Source organism: Malurus melanocephalus, unplaced genomic scaffold (assembly GCF_030028575.1).
Source record: "Malurus melanocephalus ecotype Western Australia unplaced genomic scaffold, MMel_1.1 scaffold_704, whole genome shotgun sequence".
In the NCBI taxonomy this organism is placed as follows: domain Eukaryota; kingdom Metazoa; phylum Chordata; class Aves; order Passeriformes; family Maluridae; genus Malurus; species Malurus melanocephalus.
This window is the reverse complement of record NW_026623936.1, coordinates 232,016-245,998: the sequence shown is the minus strand read 5'-3', so window position 1 is coordinate 245,998 and position 13,983 is coordinate 232,016. Positions and strand designations below refer to the sequence as shown.

The 13,983-nt window shown below is 49.5% G+C and overlaps 2 protein-coding genes across 4 annotated transcripts in view; one reads left to right on the top strand and one right to left on the bottom strand.

Annotated features, from left to right (window-relative positions):
- Positions 1-526: 526 nt before the first annotated feature.
- On the bottom strand, positions 527-5,507 carry NAT9 (N-acetyltransferase 9 (putative)). Its single transcript, XM_057384381.1, has 6 exons — positions 5,139-5,507; positions 4,385-4,494; positions 3,308-3,442; positions 3,040-3,099; positions 2,774-2,868; positions 527-2,683 (listed from the first exon to the last, which is right to left on the bottom strand). Exons 1-6 carry the CDS (start codon positions 5,213-5,215, stop codon positions 2,537-2,539), a joined length of 624 nt encoding a protein of 207 aa, XP_057240364.1. The 5' UTR covers positions 5,216-5,507; the 3' UTR covers positions 527-2,536.
- A 436-nt stretch (positions 5,508-5,943) lies between these two features.
- TMEM104 (transmembrane protein 104) overlaps positions 5,944-13,983 on the top strand; it is a 41,811-nt gene continuing 33,771 nt past the window's right edge. For 2 of the 3 annotated variants that reach the window (XM_057384369.1, XM_057384367.1), the window contains exons 1-6: positions 5,944-6,004; positions 7,292-7,416; positions 9,213-9,334; positions 11,259-11,340; positions 12,248-12,350; positions 12,737-12,817. In XM_057384369.1, the coding sequence (XP_057240352.1) occupies positions 7,372-7,416; positions 9,213-9,334; positions 11,259-11,340; positions 12,248-12,350; positions 12,737-12,817 (433 nt within the window). In that variant the 5' untranslated portion in view covers positions 5,944-6,004; positions 7,292-7,371. Of the gene's footprint in view, positions 6,005-6,223; positions 7,127-7,291; positions 7,417-9,212; positions 9,335-11,258; positions 11,341-12,247; positions 12,351-12,736; positions 12,818-13,983 lie in introns of those variants that run through there. The other variant, XM_057384368.1, reaches the window with a different exon arrangement.

Here is a 13,983-nt window from a genome sequence, read left to right as displayed (position 1 = left end):
GCTGTAGCTCTGCTGGGGGCAGCCCAGATGTTACCCCAGACCCTATAAGGGGTTTTGGGGTGAGCCTGGGTTGAGGGAAGGCAGGGGGGTCGGTGAGGAGAGGGGTGCTTGTCCCTCTAAATGGATGGATCTAGCCCTGGGTGGCCCAGCRGGGCCAGGCTGGTGGCTGCCCTGGGGACAAGGCAGGGCTGTGCTTGGCCTCTGTCTGCTATCTTCACTTTCTCCCCTTCTGCACACTCTTGTTTTGTGCTCCAAACCCCAAAAAAGCTCTCCACCCGAGCACACGAGTGGTTACACATCTCTGCACCTCAAATGAACCCCACGTGACAAAGTGCCACTACATTTCTGGGTGCTGTGCAGGCTGTCACTTCCCCCTGGAAACTGGGGGAGCCCATTCCAAACTGTCTCATCCTCCAAAGCTGTGTCCTCTGAGCAAAGGGGAGCCCCTTTTTTCCCATCCTCATCCCACTGGTGCAGCAGGACCCCCCTACCTGGGATGGACACCCCATGCAGSGCAGGACTGGGGGCACCCAGTGGGTCCCAGCAGCATCTTTTGCCTCTTGGCCTGGTCAGAGCAGCTGGGGACTGGTTCTCTGTGGGAACCCCGTTTGAGCCCTGCCGGGATTCCTCCCCCAGCCTTTGGGGCGGGCTGAGCTCCGGGACAGACCCAACTTTGTTTTGGGTTGCCAGGGAAAGGCTGTTCCCAGCCGCCCGTGGAGCCGGGGCAGCGCCGGCGTTGCCGGGGACCGGGGATGCCAACGGGGCCCTCGCTGGCTCCAGAGCAACCAGCTGGGCACGGCGAGCTGCCACAGGAACCACCCTGCCCCTTCTCCCGGCCAGCAGAGGTTACAGGAAATTATTTTTCCCACCTTAGCAGGGTTTTAGGGAAGCAAATCCCAGCCCAGCTACGTCTCTCCTGCCAGTTTGGCCTTGCTCCTCTGGCAGAGGGATGAAACGCTCCACGGAAGGAGCAGCAGAGCCAGCAGTTCACCCAGCAGGTTCTGCAAATCTTGTTCTGGAGGACAGAATCCACTCCTGCCTGGAACAGGTGACGAGGAGCAGGAGGATTAGTAGCCTTGTCATGGTAATCCYAGCGGGAAGTAGAGCTGCTCTTCCCTTTATTACCACACAAAGCTTTCCCTGCAACTAAATCCACACTAAATACTTGTTGTTTAAAATGCCATGATACACTGTTCCCACGCTTGGCTTTAATATTAGTCACACAAATCGTGTATTTAAATAAGCTAAAATTGGAAAACCAAAGCCCCCAGGCCCTAAAAATACAGGCACAGCAACACTAAAAATTCCACAGACTGCTCATCTCCAATAAAAATATCCCTGGGCAAATCTGAAAGTTATTACCTGATCCTGAATCACTGAAACACATAATTTCTGGTCTAGGATTAGCCATTACAGCTGCTATTACAGTGGAAAAACACACAGGAGCATCAGTTATCCTTCTTACCTTCTGCCCTCTCATCTTAGCAGCTTCCCTGTGGTGGACAGTGTGTGTAGGGCAGGAGAGGTCAGGCTGAGTAACTGCACAGGAAACTTTGTCCAGTGGGAGTCAGGCAAGYGCCTCTTTTTCATCCACAGAGCTCAGATCTGCTGCAGCAGAGGCTGGATAACTCCTGCCCTAAATATATCTGCCCCAATGKGACACATTTCCCCCACAATCATCTTAGTGCAGAGCAGCAAATGGAGCCTCCAGGCTCAGCAGAGCAAGTCCTGAGCTGCTGGAAGAAAGGAGCTGTCTCCTTTCTGTGGGTTCTCCTCCTGGCTTTCATCAAAGTAGTCAGGGAGAATGAAGTGGAACATCCCTTCACTGCTGGCCYGAGTTTTCCTGAAGCTCAASGGGGTTTGTCTCAGGAGCTCCTGCRGCTCTCAGCCCCCTCATCGTGGTGGGGCTCAGCTCTAGCCTCGATCACCCAATATCAACAATTTCCATCATATTAACTCGCCCTTCAGTTGTGCTCAGCCACATCTGGGATTCTCCCTACCAGGACCCAGCAGTGCTCCCCTGCAACCCACCAAACCTCAGGAAATTGGTTATAAAGAGCCTCTGCTATGCTTTACAACTTCTAAATCACTCTTTGAGCAGCCAARGTGAGCAGCTGAGCCCCACATGGTGCTCAGACACTCAAATCTTCGTGATTTTCTTTTATTCAAGAGTAAAAAGACAGAGCTGCCAGTATATGAGACTTCCTCTCTGAAAAATCCTCAGTTAAGAGCACTGACAGAAGTTTCTGCCTGTCCAGGAATCAACTGCTGGTGCTTTTAGGCTCTGCTGGAACAGCACATTGATGTTACAATCATTCCTAGCCAAACCTGTGAGTTAGTGTCTGTTCTCCCGGTCCAAATTTCAGACAGTAATCCTGGCTGGCGCAGCAAAGTGCAAAGTTGACAAGATGACAAAGCAGCTGAAGGAGACAGATGAAAACAGCTCCAGTGCAATCATTGCTCACTCACTGGTGTCCCCCACACCCAGACCTTGCAATAACATCCAGCATCTCCCTGGAAAGCCTGCATGTGTCTGTCAGGTGTCCAGCACCCCAGCCGGCTGTTTCAGTTCAGCGTAGCTCTTCTCCTCCACGTGGYTTGTCTGCTCCAGGAGCCACCGTCTCTCCTGGTCACTGACATCCAGCCTCAGCGTCACCTCCTGGAAAACGCTGTTCACAGCCACCTGCAGCACACAGAGGGAATGCAGCTCAATCCCAGGCACAGCGCAAATGCTGCTCACATTCTCTGGGGAGAAGCTGGGCTGTTACAGCACCTCCTTAAAGTGAAGCTTTTTGAACATGTAGATACTGGCTTCATTGTCCTGACCAATCTTAGCCTCAAACTTGGTGATCCCCAGGTTTCTCACTCCTGCAGAAGAAATCAGAGAGGGGTATTTTTATTATCTGCCACATCTTCAAAACCACAGGACTCCAGCTGTGGGGCAGATGGATCCCTCACTACCCTGGCTGTACCACTGGGGATGATGTGCTCCCAGCTCCCAGCCCTACCACACTCCCCTCCCATGCACTGAGCCCTCACCGTATGCCATCATCAGCAGAGTCGCCTCCTTGCCAAACCCTCTGCCACGGCAGCTGGGCTCTGAAAGAGACAGCACAGAGTCAGCATCCACTCAGGGGAACAAACCAGCCACACCAGACACTTCTGAGAAGGGACAGTGACCTGCACACGCCACGGACTGCTCAGAGCTGAACAGTTCTGAGAACAAAAGCTGATGCAGGAACATCAATATCTGTCTGCAGCACACAGCCACAGTGACAGAGACCCAAGCTATGAAACAGAACTTGACCTGCAATCATGATTTCAATCTCGCCCACAGTCGGGTCCTCGGCATTGGTGAGGAAGAGATTCACGTCCCCCACCATGGAATCCTCCTCCTCCTGCCCAGGCCAGCGCCCCGCGTCCAGYACGATGAAGGTGCACTCTGGGGAAAACAAGAACGTGGCAGCACCTTCAGAGTGTGCTCAGAGTTATTCATAAATTACCAAAGAATGAAATTAAAAGCATGTAATGGACAGAGGAAGAACAGTTTCCACACATTMAAAGCAAGGAAGAGTTAATAATTTGGCTTCCCACGCCAGGTGTGCCTTCGCCCATTGGCAGAAATGTAAGAAATACTTGGAAAAACCCGTTGTGAGGGTGACACAGACACCAAAACTAGAAACAGCCTGTGGAACCAGTGTGAAAACTTCCTTCCCATGTCTGAGATCTCCCTGCTTTGTCTTACTCAGCAGCAWGTTGGGGCAATGAACTGTTTGGTGCACAAGAGGCTAAGACTGAGTGATTCACCTGGTCCATGTTATTGCTGCTCTGAGTAAGGTTTTTAATGCCACCTRAGACAAATGTTCCAGACTGAGGTATTTGCCAGCTTCGGTATTTTCCAGCTTGCTAAACTTCTGCCAGGCTTTTATGGGCAGTGATTCATTACCTGTAGGAGAGTCAGGGAACCAATTCAATCCACACACCTCAACCAGGTGATCATAAAATCATTCAATTTATCAAGGAGAAATACAACCTCCCTCCACCTTTTCGCAGCAATCAGACATGGGGGGTGTTGGCTGTTTAGGAGTGATGCCTGAAAATCTTTAGCTCAGCACAAAATGTGGGAAATGAATCACTACTGTGGAAAACGGCATAAAAAGGACACAAGCAGCTCGAGGAAATGGATATTCTCCACTCTGYTGAGTATATATCAGCTGTATTGAGAAAACCAGCTCAAGCTGCTGCTGTAGAAAGTCTCACACACCCTCTGGTTTAGGGGAGCTCTACTCACTGGGCACTCCCAGCTCACTGTGGGTCTCTTCCAGGAGGGAAGGGACATGCTCACCACCCCCAGCCTCCCTCAGAAAACACTCCAGATGCTCACTGTCRGCGTCATCCCGCCAGCTGCGCTGCATCTCATACTCCTGCTCCAGGCTGAGGGGCTCCGAGGCTGTCAGGCGCTGCAGCTCCTCCGACTGCATCCACTGGTGGTACCTGGCAATGGACCCAGCCCCATGTCACTGCCCCCGCTGTGGCACCACCAGAGGATCCCCCACCAGGGCTACAGGGGTCAGGCCATCACAAAGAAGCTCTGGGAACACCAGCCTGGCTTTTGTGGCAACTAAAATACCATCCTGAAGCTTCTGACCCTTATCTAACAAAGTGCTCTCTGTGAAAATTTAAAAGTTTGTCCATTCTGTGGCTTTGTCTGGAGTGCCCAATGCAAACCTGATGTTTTCAGAGTTCCGCTGCGTTTCATGCCGGGTGACACTGACACAGCACTGCCTGGACACTGACAGAGCCCTAACACTGGCATCTTCATGCTGATTTACTCTACACACCGGTGGCATGCCTTATTTATCAAACATCCACCTGGCATTACATGCTCTTCCACTGTCACCAGGGAAAGGCCTCAGCGAATCGGAGAACTGCTGTGCTCACTCACAGCAAGATTTCCCTTTCCCAGCGGCACAGGTGAGGTTCTCCTGTCAGCAGAGCTGGCACGGGCACGGAGGGCACCTCACTGAACTGCTGGGAGTCCTGTGACTGATTCCCAGGATAAGCGGGCCCTGCAGCACCTTCCTGACCCCAGCAAGAGGAACCAGACCATGCCGAGTGTCCGAGCACAGGGCACGTACCGGGGCACGTGGGCAGCGGTGTAGGGCACCAGCGTCACCTTCTGTCCTCGCAGCACCGTGTCCTGGTTGATCTTCATGGCCTCTGCACGGACTGAGACACCCGACAGCCCACTCCGTGTCCCCGGCCAGGCCAAGGGATGGGGCAGCGCGGCCTGGAGSCTTTCGGGAGCCAGCGGCGGCTCTCAGTGTGCGGATCTCCCAGGTCGCAGCAGTGCCCCAGCATTAATACGCTCGAATCCCTGTTCCAGCATCCCAACGGGACCCCCGGGACCGGGGATGGATCCGGGACCGGGGGGGATCCGGTGCTGAGGGGAACCGGCACGGGAGGTCACGTGTACCTGTCGTGCCCCCTTCCACGCATGCGCAGAGATCCACGTGCCACCCAGACACTTGTTGTGTGACGTCATCGCTCCGCCCCTGCGCGGCTCAGCCCCTTACGTCACTCTCAGACCCCGCCCCCTCCTGACCCCGCCCCATCATTCATTGCCCCGCCTTTGCCTCTTCCCCGCCCCTCCCGTGACCCAATCGCGGTTGGCGCCGTCACCCCGTCCCCGCCCCTGCTCATCCTCGCCCCACCCTTGTTCCTCTTGGCTCCGCCCCTTCCCAGAGAGGCCACGCCCCCTCTGCCCCCACCCGTCTTTTTTTTGCCGCGCCCCTTCTTGGGCCACGCCCACCCGCGCTCCCGCCCCCAGTTGGCCCCGCCCCTTTTTCCTCACCCAATCGCAGTCGGCGCCTTCACCCCCGGTCCCGCCCCGCGAGCCGGTCACGTGGCGCGGAAGGCCCCGCGCGAGGGCGGCGCGTGCGCCGTGAGTGCCCCCGCGCGGGCGGGGGCGGGGCCGCCGGCACGAGCCGCTGCCGCTGCGCCGGTGAGGGGCCGGAGGGTCCCGGGGGTGCCCGGGCGGGACGCGGCCTCAGAGCGGGTTTGGGGGTGTCCCTGTGTGGGGGCATCACGAGATGAGGGCTGGGGAGGGGCCCGGCGGGCGGGGAGAGGCCTGGGGAGGGTCCCTGTGTGGGGCGGGGGTGCACCGGAGTGGCGGGATGGGGGCATGGGGAGAAGGCCGCGTTGTGTGGCGGAGCTGGCGGGGTTGTAGGCGCTCTGTGGGGCGAGGGGAGTTCCCCCGGGGCTGTTCCCCCAGCTGCGTTCCAGCGGTGGGACAGGCCGGGGCAGGCCCGGGGGGCTCTGATGCCCTCAGTGAGCCCAGGCCCTGGGATCGGTTCCCCCGGGCTGGGGTGGGGGCACTGCACGGGGACACGCTGTCCCCGGCCGCGTCCCAGCGTGTCCCTTGTCTTGCTGCTTGCTCTGGATTTGCCAAGCTTGGCTTCAGTGTTTTGAGCCAAGGTTTGTTGTAAAAGGTGGTGTTTGGCCTCTTCTTCTGAGGGTGGTCCAGTTATGACCACAGTGAGCCGTGTGTGCTGTCTGGTTCCTTTCTGTCGTTCAGCGTGGGTGTACAAGCTTGTAACTGGATTTTTCAGTGGAGCTTAGCTTGTGCCAGTRGCTTGTCCCAGCTGGTGTGGCTGAGTAGGAGCACATGTCGAAGTGTGAGGCCCTTGAACAATTCAATTTTGGCTAATTATTGACATCAAAACCTCTCAGAAGGCTTCCGTTCTCCCTTCCAGCTGTAGTTTTTTTTAACCATATAAARTTTTCCAAATGCTTCTGCTTTGGAAATGCTGATGTGTGAAAAGCAWCTTGGTGTTTCYTTAATAGGTCCACTATTTTCATTTGTGTACTTATTTCTGTGCTTGAATTTAGGAGGAGAGACTTCAGGTTGTGTTTTACTGTTAGATTTACAGGAGGCATATGTTTGCAAGGAGTAGTAGCTGCCTGAGAAGCAGCAGTTTGAGATCATCCTCAAGGCAGTCATTTTTCCTCTTGAGGTTTTAGTTGTCTGAAAGATCCCTTCTGGCTTTTTGGAGAAGGCGATGTTTGGTCATCACATGCTGTGAAAGGGCAGGACCTTGTGGTTGCTTTTAAACCAGTTTAACAGGTATGAAAACTTCTCACAGTGTTGAACCAGTGMTGTTGAGTGGGGTCTGTCCGAAGGGCAAGGTCCTGCTGAAATCTGTTTGAACCAGAAAACTCTAACAAAGCTAACTTCTGACACTCTTCCTTTTTCCAGCAAAGATAACACAATGTTATGATGTTTYCCTAGGTTAAAGGCAACAGAAGTTGAAAACACCCTCACAAAAATACCCTCCTGGCTTTGCTCTGGGGYTCCCCTCCATCTCCAGGATGGCAGGTGGCATCACTGACACCGGAGAGCTTTACTCTCCTTATGTAAGTTCTCCTTCTTGTGGGTTTGCTCACAAGTTTTTTTTTCAAAATCTTCTTCCCTCAACATTGCATTTTCATATCCTACTTCCTCATGGACACAACCTCAGCATTTTGGGAGAGGAAGGAGGTCAAATGGTGGTTAAGAATGCCTAATGTTAGTTATTGGGGTTTTTTTGCATGACAGATCACTTTTCATAAAGTAGAGGGATCATGTCTGCTTGAAGTATAGATCCAAAAGTGCTAAAAAGAGCTTTATGTCCCACACCAGCTCTTCATCYTTCTGCCCACTTTCCTTACATTTTGTTAATGTTTTCATCAACCCACATTGTCACTGGCATAAACAGGGAGGGACTGGGACACTGAAACTATGCTACTTCCTTCTCGTTTGTTGTTTTATATAAACATTTTCCTTTGATTTTTCTCGAAGTTTACTTTGCTGCAGCTGTTGCAGTAATTTGTTCTAAACCACCTTCACTTAAAGTGAGTAATTAAGTGTTTCTTCCCTGTAATGTGGTGTGCTGTGCAACTGCCGAGCCAATTACTGCTTTCCTATATTACTGGAAATACTGGTTTTCATAGCCACAAGTGTTCATAAAATGTCAGCTTTTAAAAACAGCACTTTGTAAACACTTTTCTTTTTTTTTTTTAAGTGAACTCAATATAGAACCAGCTTTRAAATCTGCGTGTTGCATTTTAAACGCTTTAAAATTTTCATCTCCCTGTTAATGATTAAATGTAGAAGTGGATATTAGGCTACAGAAATAGGTCACAACTGAGAAAATGGAGAAGTAAGACAGTAACTGGGATGTCTGGACCCTCAAGGATTAGTGTCACCTGCTCTTACGTTGTTATGCTGGTGCTGCATGAATGTCCTGGAGTAATCTCAAAGGCTGAGAYTTTCCTGTTTCCCTGAAGGTGTCTAACCAGGCTGAACATACAGGCACCATTCTCATCTCTGCTTGACCAAAGGAAAATCACTGTTCAGAGATGTTCAGCAAAAGATGAATTTGCTGTGCTTATGCCAGTGAAGTGCTCTCRAGTCACTGGGGAATTGTTCTCCTGATGTTAATTGCTCCACGCCCAGAAAAGTCTGCTCATACACAGCTCTTTACTGGCTTTCCTCTGGAGGGACTCTGACCTATATTAAAAAAAGCCCCACCAAAGCACAACAACTTTAGCAGTTTTTGATCTTGAATTCAGCTAAATTCATAGCCCGGGGGTCCTGTCCAAGTGCAGAGTTCTCTTTTGTCTCTGGACACTGAAATAGCTCATTGCCAGAGAAGATAAAATCCATCCCTGCAGGAAATAAAATCGCATCTTCAGAATATGCTCAGCTTCTGACTGGTGAAGTAGCAAGCAGGCTTTGAATTAGAATTCTGTTTGGATATTTCCTACTTAACTTAGAATAAAAGGTTCTGAAAGGTGCCTAGAACTACTTCTGTTCAGGTCTGAAAAAAAGGAGAGACCCCCCAACTGATAGCATAGACCTTCTGGTAGAAGGCAGTGATTTGAAAACAAAAAAAAACAAAACTCTCATGTACTTTCTAACTTTACAAGCTASAGTTAAAAAAATACTTCAAAATTATTAGAAAAATGAAGGAGAATATCCGTTTCTCCAGAAGTATGCTGACACCCACATTGTTCTTGGTTTTCAGTCCCTTGSTCCAGCTATTTCTTGCATGGGCTTGTTCCCACCCTGCCCAGGTGGGATTKCCCTCTCTGTTTAAGTCAGGGTGTATTTGAGGTGTTTTGGATGATTCCTGGCACTCTGTGATGCTGGTTAATGTGGCTGATTGCAGGTGGGCCTGGTTTACATGTTCAACCTCATCGTGGGAACAGGAGCCCTGACCATGCCCAAGGCCTTTGCCACAGCAGGGTGGCTCGTCAGCCTCATCCTCCTGATGTTCCTGGGATTTATGAGGTAGGATGTGAGTGGGTGTTTTTAGGGCATTGGTGGGGTTCAGCTGGGTGAGGACAGTGTAAAGAYATCAGCTGCTTTCCTGTGTGCTCTGTTCCTCTGCTCCTTGAGCATTGGTTTCTGTAATGGTGTTGCATGTGGACCTGGTTTGGAGTGATGCACTTCCTGACCCTCTGCTACATCCCATTTCCTCACTGATAGGAAAGACTTTTCCTCYAGAGTCTTCTGGGACCTTTCTCCCAGCCTCCTTTTTGACATTGTCCTCACTGTGGGATACATCCCGTGCCTGCCTCTATCACAGATCAGTTCCCCAAATGCCATCCAGTTTACAGGTGACAGAGAGTCATGTCTCTGTGATTTGCAGATGTGATGCAGATGTGTAAGCTTTCTCTTGGCTTCTGGCAATGTCCTCACAGCTGCAAGAGTGTCAGKAACAYAAATTCCTGTATAGCCAGGCCTGTYTTAGTCCCTCCAGATCTTTGCTGCTCAAGATCTTCGAGATGGTCTGTTTTTCACAGTAGCTCACCATGAGCCCCTGCCTAGGTGCCACTCTGCTGGAGCAGCAGGTGGAGCTGAAGGCTGTGGATACAGCACTGATTTCTGAGGAGTTACTGATACAATTGCCATCTTCTGGCCAACTGGGAATCCCTGCTTGATTCTTGCTTGGTTTTAAAATAAAATAAAACAAATTCCCCCCTTGCAATTTGTAAAAATGGACTTTTGAAGTCCATGATTGCTTTTCAGTAACCAGCTCTGCCAGCCTGAATGTGCCTCTGGTTTGGTGGCAGAGCTCCTGGGATCTCMGTCTGTGCTACTGTGCAGAGGGACTGTATGATCAGTACTGGCTGTAGAAATACTTGTGAGTGCCCCACCTCAGAGCTGAATGCTGCAAAGGCTTGATAAAATGAAATCTGTGGGGTTATCAGTAGTAAATGGGAGCTGTAGAAGCAATTCCTTATAGCTACAGTAGTTTAAAAGAATAAATTCAATGTATGAAACTCAGCACTGGCAGACAATCCTTCAAGGTCAGCAGAAGAGCACAAACCTCCAAACCTGTGCATCAGAACTGCGCTGGATTAAGCTGAGAAGACACTGCTCGAGGTGCTGCATGCACCTTGGGAGTTCTGTTGCTCTGTCCCTTTTGTTCTGGTACTTGTGACTTCCTCGTGCCCACTGGGCGCCTTCAATGCAGGAAAAGCCTGCRCGGAAATTGCTACACAGGCCTCAGCACTTCCTTTTATTCTTGCAAAACTAATCTCTCATTTGAGCTTGATAGGCGAGTCCAGTTCCTGAAGCAGTGAGAAAAGCTTTAAATAAGATTAATTTGAGGGGTCTTTAAATTTTTTTATTAATATTATAGACCTGGTTTTAGCTGAGATAATGATATTCCTTCTGTCAGTGGCTCATTCTGTCTCCCTAGACAGCTTTTTCACTGGCCWCCAGTATTTTCCTGCCCATGTGATTTGCTCCTTGTTTTTGTATTGCTGCTTTGCTTCTGATGCCAGGTGTAAGATTCTTTAAGRGACCAGAGTACCCTTGCCATGAGCTTCAGAATAGTACCGGGTTTGTCCTTTCTCTAAAAAGAGGAAGGAAACTTGCTTTCTAGCAAATGGCAAAGTCCTCTTGCTGCTTTCAACCCACAGAAACACTAAGAATGTGCCTTCCAAATAGCTGAAGTGTCTATATTTTAAGTTTGTGTTATATTTTATTCTATATGGTGGTCTGCTTGAACACCTGAATCTCAAAAGCAGGAGGGAGCAATAAACTGAGATGAAACACTATCAAAACATTGTGTGGGGAGCTGGCAAAAGGATTGTTTTGGTTTGTTTGTTTGCTGCTACAAACAGATGGGAATTATTCTCCATCTCTCTTCAGTGACAGTTCTTGACTRTTACTGATGATATCAATTGAATTCCTCTCTCTGTAGCTATATGACTACGACCTTTGTGGTAGAAGCTATGGCTGCTGCAAACGCCCAGCTGAGATGGAAGAGAATGGAAAAACGCAAGGTTTGTGTGGGGTTTAATTTTCCTTTTTCTCCTGTTCTTTTATCACGTAGGGTTTTCCTGGCATTCCCCTGCATCTTTGCCTTTTCTTGTTACTAACTCTAAAGAAATAAATTTCTACTGTACTTAACTTTGCCATATAAAATATAGCTGTTAGTTCCCTGTGGGGTTGCTCATTAAAGACAGGATTTTCTGCTCCTGCCTTGAAAAATCTCCTGTGCTGTTCACATTTCTTACTGATCACGCTCTCCTTGCCCAGAAGCGCTGCTCAATGAATGTGGAGAGGTGGCAGCCAATATATTGGTGCTATTTGGAGTGTGCTGAGGACTATAAATCCTTGCTGATCTCAGGTCATTTAACTGGGACAGGCTGGGATGTCCTTGCTGTTACTCGGGCTGTATCCCAGGTTGTGGACAGTTCTGAGTTATGTCCTTGCTGTAAAACTTACTTGTGGCTTTACTGGATCAGAAGGAAGCATAATTGTTTGCACTGATTTAGACCCCTACCTTGGTGTTAGTGGRATGGAGTTAGGAGCTAGAGCTACCTGCAAAGACTAGATATGTTTGGATTTTTTTTTTTGCTACCAGTTTCTGCAGCACTGCAGATCTGCCAGAAGTTTTCRACTTCCTTGTGCCACGTATCACTACATGAATTGGGCATTGTTGCTGTGTGTGTGTGACCTGGGGCTGGGACAGCAGAGCCTGTCACTCACTTCAGCCTGCTCTGCTCTGCCCTCTTCTGCCCTCCACAGCATCCCAAGGGCTCCCTGGTATTGCCTTTGCTTGCATGTCCTGCCCTCCCTCTTTGGGACCTTCCTTTGAGCATCTGGAAGTGGCCATGACACTGCTGGTGGCACAGCCTGTACTGTGGATAGCAGGTATCTCAGCAGTGCTCTGGTCTTTTGATCCAGGAGGATGATGAGGATGAGGATTCTTCCTCTGGAGTGTCTGACAGTGATGTTCTCCTCCAAGATGGCTACGAGCGAGCAGAGACCCGGCCTATCCTGTCAGTGCGTAAGTGCCCAGTTCATGCTTTCACTGCTCTGAGGCATCTGCTCTGCAGTGTTCCAGTGCACTCCTCTGTCCATTTCACCCTTAATTCCACATGCTCTCATTCCAGAGTCCTCAGCATTTGCRAGATAAGACTCATTGAGAATTCAGTTTGCCTTCTGCAGCCTGATAAAGATCTTTTCCTTCTAGGTCACTAAGATGAGAACATCTTATTTTCTAAATACTTTTAAACTAGCTTCAGCAGAGTAATTGGCCCAGTGACTYTGCAGCTGTGGAGTTGTACATACTGTCCTTCAAACTGCTGCTAGAGCTTCCCCAGTGTCCAGGTAGTCTGCCCTCAGGGCTTATTGGAGGGATTGGTTGAAACACTTCTTGTTTTTAACTTGCAGAGAGACGTGGCTCAGCCAATATCTTTGAAATCACTGAGAGGGTGGAAATGGGCCAGATGGCTTCCATGTTCTTCAATAAAGGTAAGTGATGAACACTTTTAGAAGTCCCTTTGGGTCCTCCTGTGTGCTGTATGTACGGGTATTGCATAAGTTTGCATGCTTCTCAGTGTGGCTTTGCATCCTGAGTTTGTGATAATTCCACCCAAATGTGTTGTTTCTTTTCTCTGTGGATTGTATTCATCCTCCTGTGTGGTGTCTGTATAAAGTATTTATGGGCCAGGTGGGCTGTGATGGGCGTGGAACTAGCAAAATACTGCAGGTTATGGGCCCAGTTTCTTGATAAAGGCAAGTGTCGATCAGTGCTGTTCTGACTGCCCTTCACCTACCTCTGCACTGCATCTATCCTCTGTGATCTCCACAGTTTGAAGCCCAGCTGTAGTGTTTTCCAGTTCCATCTTGATTGTAGCTTTGGAGAATAAGACTTTCAGGGTTCCCTGAGCCTTGTAAGTATCAGTCTGAAGGAGAGAGACTTCTAATGGGAGCTTCTAGGATTTGCCTGTGTCTGGGGAATCATCAAGAGAGCTGGGACATGAGCTGCTGAAGAGGTCCCTGCTGAGGATATGATAGACAGCTGGCTTGTCTTTTTGCTTTTAAATGTCTTTTATATGCCAGGGAACAAACTTGTGACTGCTGTAATAAAGCCCCATCTATTGCTGCATGTGATAGAAATGCAAACCATAGTGATAGGGATTCTGAAACCTGCAAAGCAGGACAATGAAATGCTGTGCAGAGCAGAACATGATCAGACACCATAGCTGTGCAGTTTTTTGAGCCTGTCAGACCCCATTTCTTGTGGAAAGTGATGTTTTCCCTTGTTCATTGGCCACCTTGCAAAGAGGTGATGGAAGGCTGGGTTTTTTCCACTACATTACATCAGTGTTGTGCCAGTATAAGGCTGTTGTCTTTGAAGGACAGCTGGGCTTAAGGAGTGAATATTCTTTGAACTTTGTTTTCTTTTTTTTATTTTAAAGTTAATTGAAAACAAATTCTTAATTTTCCCACATGCCTCTTCTGGGATTTTGTAGATTTGAACCACTTAGGGCTATCAAAATAATCCACYTTGGACTAGGCTGCCACATTTGTAGTCAGATCAGTGAAGTGTGTCAGAAACATCTTGTTCCTGGTCTTGCCTGTAGCAATGAGTTGTTATGACCTTAGGCAAGCTTTCTTGTTTATTTGCTTTGCTA